At 42.5% G+C, this 6,838-nt stretch overlaps 1 protein-coding gene across 1 annotated transcript; it reads left to right on the top strand.

Moving 5' to 3' along the window:
* The first annotated feature begins 2,810 nt into the window (after nucleotides 1–2,810).
* On the top strand, nucleotides 2,811–3,276 carry LOC104822539. Its single transcript, XM_010553786.1, has 2 exons — nucleotides 2,811–3,044; nucleotides 3,184–3,276. Exons 1-2 carry the CDS (start codon nucleotides 2,811–2,813, stop codon nucleotides 3,274–3,276), a joined length of 327 nt encoding a protein of 108 aa, XP_010552088.1.
* The last annotated feature ends 3,562 nt before the right edge of the window (nucleotides 3,277–6,838 follow it).

The raw sequence follows: 6,838 nt of genomic DNA, 5'->3' as shown, positions 1-6,838 counted from the left end.
ATATTTATCCCTTGTTCTCCCTCTTGATCAAATCTTTTAGGAAACTTAGGGATCATGATTTGGGTGAGGTCTTTGTTTGAGTTTGATTGATAGAGGTTGATGAATGGTATTTAATGCTTTCCATGGGGTGAAAACCTAGTGGGTAGATCTTAGAGTTAGGAGTCACATGGAAACATGGTGTCTTGATTCATCGGTTCATTCATTCGACGGGTTGTGGATGAATGCGAAGAAATTCGATTCAACTCAACCTAGGATTATGAAAAGGGCGTTTAATGCATTTGGGATTTTACTCTAAGCCACGAGAGTGGATAGGGTGCTCTCTTAGATAACGGGTATTTGGCTTGAAAGAGTCGAACGCGACCTTAGTCTTCGAATCCCTCACTTTAGAACAAGCATGATCTAGGTCCATCACTCTTTACGACATCGTTACATGATCAGTTATTCCCGAAACCCATGACCTTTCCATTGATTATTTTCTCGTGAATTCTCTTGCCTTGATTTTAGTTTCTCTTATTTAATTTTCTACAACTTTCAAAACAACAACAACAATTTCCAAATTTTGCTTTTACCATTTTCCTAGTTTTGATCGATTCCTAGTTTAACCGCACTGTCTTTGTGTTCGACCCCGTACTACATCATCCGTATACTTGCGGATTCATTGTGTGTCGGGTATAAATTTAAAGCTCGTCACGCAAGTGATCATGTTTTTGGCGTCGTTGCCGGGGATTTTTTACGGTTTCCATAGTTAGGATAGATTGACTCTAGGCCAGTCTTTCCGGAGTCTTTGATTTTTTTTCGGTTTGATTTTTCGTGTGTTTGTTCACTTCCTTTTTCTTTGAGTGTTTGTGTGATTTTTACTTTTCTCTTGAGTCATATTTCCTTTATTTCTTGATTTTTCTCTTCTTTTTTTTGTTGTTTGTATTTTCCTGACTTTTCTGGACTTGTTCTGGATTTTTTGGGACTTCTCTAGACTGTTTCATATTTTTCTGGACTTTCCCGGATTTCTTCTGGACATTTCCTGGACTTTTCTGAATTTTTCTAGATTTTTCCCGATTTTCCTGGACTTTTCCGGGATCGTTCTAGATTTTTTTTGGTGCTTTTTTTTGTATTCTCTATCTTCTTATTTTCTTCAATTCACCTTCTCTGCCTTTTTCTGGACTTTCATTTTTTGTAGGTTCCCTTAGTGCATGAGCAGACGTTCCACCCGAAGACAACTCGATCCTGAATTTGAGCTTGCCTTTGACCCGAACATAGACAGGACAGAAAGGGAAATCCGTAGAAAACGAAGAGAGAACAGAATGACCGAAGAGGCAGCAAGGGGTGAAGAGCCGCCAAGAGAGCGTGTCCGAGTTAATCCGCAGACGCTTGGAATATACATGACACCTAAGCACACTCAGTTGCTTTCGTGTATCAACCGACAACCCCTAGACCATTTTGAGCTACAACCGCAGTCCATTCAGATGCTGAATCAAATGAGCTTTAGAGGGAGACATAATGAGGACCCAAATTCCCATCTTACGCAGTTTAAGATGTTGTGTCGAACCATCAAGAAGTCGCAGGGCATAACAATGGAAGATGCGATGATCGAGGCATTTTCCTTCTCTTTGATGGGCAAGGCGCGGGATTGGTTTTATCCCTTGGAGCCAAATTCCATTTCTACATGGGATGAGATGGAAGAGAAGTTTATGATGAAATACTACTCGCCCATGAAGACACAGTTGGCTCTGAATAAGATCAACTCCTTCGCCTAAGATGATGATGAGACCTTGTATGATGCTTGGGAGAGATAGGTTAGCCTTGCATTCCCATTTTTGTTTTCTTGATGGCTGGAAAGAGGATGGATTGATGCAACATGCGGAGGCAGTATGTATGATCTCTCTTTCGAGGGATTAGAGGCGCAGATTGCTAAGATGGCGAAAGGAATAAGCATTTCAGGGGAAATGAGTAGCAGATGATCTTTGCCTAGGGCTGATGTCAAAGGGGATATTAGCGAGTCTTCTTCTTTGCAAGCCGTTCTATCGGAGCTCTCTGCCATCAAACTACAGCTTGCTAAGATCGGTTCTTCAAACCCACGAAAGGTTAAACCGGGCATGTACATGGAAGACCAAGTAGAGGAAGCTACAGAAGAAGTTGACTACATGGGCAAAAATCAGTATAACAATCAGTCAAACTTCTATAATCCGGGGAATCGGAATCACCCTGGCTTTTCTTATGACAACCCGCAAGGAGCATTGAATCCTCAACATCATAGTGGACCGAAGCCTCAGGAACCCCTAGGATTTCAGCGCAGATACGAGAATCAGGGATATCAGAGTCAGAATCAAAGGTATCATAATCAATGTCAAGACTACAATAAGAGGAATCAGGGGTATAGAGCTCCTCCATCTCAGGCTAAGGAAGAAGAGTCAGAACTAAAGTCGATGTTGGCTCAACTAATGCATGATCAGAAAAACTCGTTTTCCAGCCTAAGTCAAGAGATGCAAGGATTTAAAGGGAAACAAGAGAGCTTTGAGCAGAGATCGGATGGGATGGATGCACATCTCAAGATGGTGGATAACCAGATTGTTTAGCTTGCTTCCCAAGCTGCAAGACCTCAAGGGAGACAGCTTCCGAAGACCTCCCATGTTTTCAGAGAAGAGGGAGAAGGTTCACACGAACCTCAGAGGGCCACCTTAGATAAAGGAAAGGGCCATGTTGTAGAGGGGGAAGACACGAGGTATATTCCGCCTCCCCCACAGGCACCCCCTCTACCATTTCCATCTCGGGCGAGGAAATATAATGAAGATAGCAAGTTCGCCAAATTTACGGAGATGCTGAAGAAGATAAAGGTGACCATGCCCTTTCATGAGGTAGTTATACAAATCATGTCCTACACCAAATTTTTAAAGGACATTCTTACGAAGAAGAGGGCGGTTGAGAAAGAGACAGTGGCACTTAGCACGGAAGTGAGTGCAGCCATATTGCAGACAGAGTTACCGCAAAAGATGGCTGACCCTGGTAGTTTCTCCATCCCGTGCAAAATGGGGATTGTGGAGATTGAGAGGGCACTTTGCGATTTGGGCGCAAGTGTCAGTTTGTTGCCTCTCTCCATATTCAAGAAGCTTAATGTCGGAGAGCTCAAATCGAAAAGGATGGCGGTGCAATTGTTCAATGGATCGGTGAAGTATCCCGCTGGGATTTTAGAAGATGCCTCTTAAGGTAGGGGAGTTCTACATCCCCGTTGACTTTGTTGTTCTGAACACGGCCGATGTTGTTGTGCATATCAAAGAGGGGTAGACTCGATGAAAATTGGCGACGAGACGGTTGAGTACAGACTTGATCAGAACCTTAAGCCGCCGCATTTGGTAGATTCTTCCTTCCACCTAGACCTGATCGACACATTGGTCGATGAAGTGAGGGATGAGTTCAGAGATTCAGATCCCCTCGAGATGGCACTGAACACGGTACGAGAGAGCGTGTATTGCGATTGGGAGGAAGTTCGGAGCATTGTTCGGACTTTAGATGACAGCTCAGCAATTGAGCTTGAGGGTTGGAAATACATGGCCGTTGCGCCCTTATCATGTTCCGCCCATGAGTTCCCTTGGCTAAGGGACGAGGAGAAAAGAGAGGAATCATCATCCTCTCCGAGTCATCAAGCTCCGATCTCCTCCATACAAGTCAAGCAGCCCGATGTGGAGAGGAACGGGAAGAAAGATTGGGATCCAGAAAGCGCGCCAAAGGTGGAATGGAAGCCCTTACCACAAGGGCTCAGGTATGAATTTCTCGGTCCTAATTCTACTTACCCAATTATTGTGAATGCTACTTTGACTGATGAGGAACTAGCTGCCTTAGTGACTTTGCTTAGAGAGTATAGGCATGCCTTATGTTACACTTTAAATGATATTAGAGGCATTAGTCCATCTCTTTGTATGCATCGCATTCACTTAGAAGATAGTTCCAAAACCTCCTTTGAGCATCAGCGTAGGTTGAATCCCACCATGAAGGAGGTAGTGAAGAAAGAGGTGCTTAAGCTATTAGATGCGTGTATCATTTACCCGATTTCGGTTAGTGCATGGGTTAGTCCCGTGCAAGTTGTTCCAAAGAAGGGGGTATCACTGTAATGGAAAATGAACGTAATGAATTGATACCCACTAGGACGGTTACGGATTAGAGGATGTGCATTGACTATAGGAAGTTGAATTCGAACACCCGTAAGGACCATTTTCCTTTGCCCTTCATCGACCAAATGTTAGAGAGGTTAGCCTTGCATTCCCATTTTTGTTTTCTTGATGGCTATTCGGAATTCTTCCAAATTCCCATTCACCCTAGCGACCAGGAAAAGACCACATTTACATGTCCATATGGCACCTTCGCATATCGTAGGATGCCTTTTGGTTTGTGTAATGTGTTAACGAGCAAGGAGAGCAGATGAAGAATTCAGAACATGAAGACAAGCATCAAGGAGCATTACAGAGCAAAGTACAATCAGACTTAAGCCTCAAAACGTAAACTGCATGGAGATAGCGTCTTACGTGAGCTGCATGGGACGAAACTTTGGAGGCAAGCATTTGGATCAGATCACAAAAGTGGATACAGCAAATAAGGCAATGAATGAGTTTTCGAGATCAACATAAGAAGAAAAGGAAAACATACTCTGTTGATTTGTTGTAATTTGATATATTTCCATTTCTTGTTTTGGCAATATCACATTGCCTTTTTCTGTAGATTTTCTAGTCGTTTTCTATTCTCTTCTCCAGCAGATTTCGACATTTATATATCTAACCTATTGTGTACAGTTTCTAAATAAGAGAGAGTGAATTATTCTTCTTCCTTTTGTCTGTCAAGAACCCTAAAATCGCCTCTCATGTTTTTCATATTCTCGGCTGCTCTTTGAAGCACTTAACCAAGATTTCTCTTCTGTTTTGTGTTTAATCTAACACAAATCTATAAAATCTTTATGGTATCAGAGCACTAAGGTCCTTGACCCCTCTGTTTACATTCATTCTTTTGATACTAAGTTTTCTTCTCCCATCGAAATTGCTATGGATGCTCACCAGAGACTCATTCCTATCACCTTGAAAGGTGATAATTATTTCTATTGGACGAAAGCTGCTACTGCAGCCCTCACTAGTCGAGGTTTATGGGAGTATGTTTCATCTGAGCAGCCGATCTTTTCCCCACACGAAGTGGCAATTGAAGGAGAGACACCGGAGCAGATTCAGCAACGCCTCACACAGCATCAACAAGCTGTTCTTGAAATCAACAAATGGAAACAGGAAGATAGCCAAGCATTAGTGATTCTTCAAGGCTCGTTAGATTCCAATATCCTACAGTCTTTCATTTCTCATGGCACAACAAAATCACTTTGGGAAGCTTTGAAGCGTGTTTACAGTAATCTCTCCAATGTTAGCCGAATTTTTGAGTTGAAGAGAAAACTCTTTCACCTCCAGCAAACCGATCAACCCTTCAATAAGATTCAAGGGGAGTTTTGTGCATTGTGGGCTGAATTGGAGGAGATTCGGCCAACATCCACAGATCCACATACTGTCATGGAGAGGGCTCAAGAAGACAAGGTTTTCTCGCTCCTCTCCACTCTTAATGCTTCTTATAACAATCTGGTTTATCATGTGTTAAGACAAGCTAAGCTACCCATCTTCGACGAGCTGTGTATGATGATCAGAAGGGAAGAAGGGGGACGCAATCTATTCACTGGTTCTCTTGAACTAGCGCATTATACTCATAACCCCACCGCTGCGAGATCCTCTTCCAAGGAGCGCAAACCCTTTCATTGTGATCATTGCAAGCGTCCCAGGCACACAAAGGATCGCTGTTGGATACTCAATCCTCACTTGAAACCTCCCCGGTACAAAGAAAATCCAAGACATGGATCAGCAATGACTGTCGGACATGATACCATGACAACCGAGAACAACATAAGTCTCACAAATGACGAATTGAAAGGGCTCAAACATCTCCTGCAATCCATCCACAAGGATTCTGGTAACTTTATTCGTCACTCTTCTATAATCATTGATTCGGGTGCCACCACCCATATGTTTTGTGATTCTGATTGGTTTGAACACATTGCACCAAGTCATGGAGTTGTTTCGGTTGCCAACGGTAAGAGTGTAGCTATTAAGGGAGTTGGACAAATAAAACTCTTTGATCATGAACTCACAGCTTTATACATACCAGATTTTAATGCTAATCTCCTTTTTGTTCCTAAACTTGTTGAAGATTCTTCTTGTCGTGTTATATTCGACTCTAATGGTGTCTCATTTCAAGATATTGACTCGGATTGTGTTTTTGGCAAGGGAACACGTACGGGGCAACCTGTTTTATCTCGAAGATTTTCATTCTAGCTTTCTTTCTGTTTCCCCTAGTGTGTGGCATGCTCGATTTGGACATCCACATTCTAAGGTCTTTCGTTTACTTGTTCCCCATGTTAAGACATTTGATCACTTCTGCGAGGCATGTACGTTAGGGAAACATTGTCGTACGGTTTTTCCAGACTCTACTACTATCTATGAGAATGTTTTTGATTTGGTTCACTCGGATGTATGGACTGCTCCTTGTTTTTCTCGTGATAATTATAAGTACTTTGTGACTTTTATCGATGAGAAATCAAAATACACGTGGATTACCCCTCTCAAACGTAAGAGTGATGTGTTTCATGCTACACAACATTTTCTGTCTTATGTCTCTAACCAGTTTCATGTGAAGGTTAAGTGTTTACGTACTGATAATGGCGGAGAGTACATGGGCTTGCAATTTCAGAATTTTCTTCTCCAAGAAGGCATAGTCCATCAACGGTCTTGTCCTCACACTCCACAGCAAAATGGTGCTGCGGAACGCAAGA

Source organism: Tarenaya hassleriana, unplaced genomic scaffold (genome assembly GCF_000463585.1).
Source record: "Tarenaya hassleriana unplaced genomic scaffold, ASM46358v1 Cleome362, whole genome shotgun sequence".
Lineage (NCBI taxonomy): Eukaryota > Viridiplantae > Streptophyta > Magnoliopsida > Brassicales > Cleomaceae > Tarenaya > Tarenaya hassleriana.
Note: the sequence above shows the minus strand (reverse complement) of the source record. Positions and strands in the feature narration are given on the sequence as shown.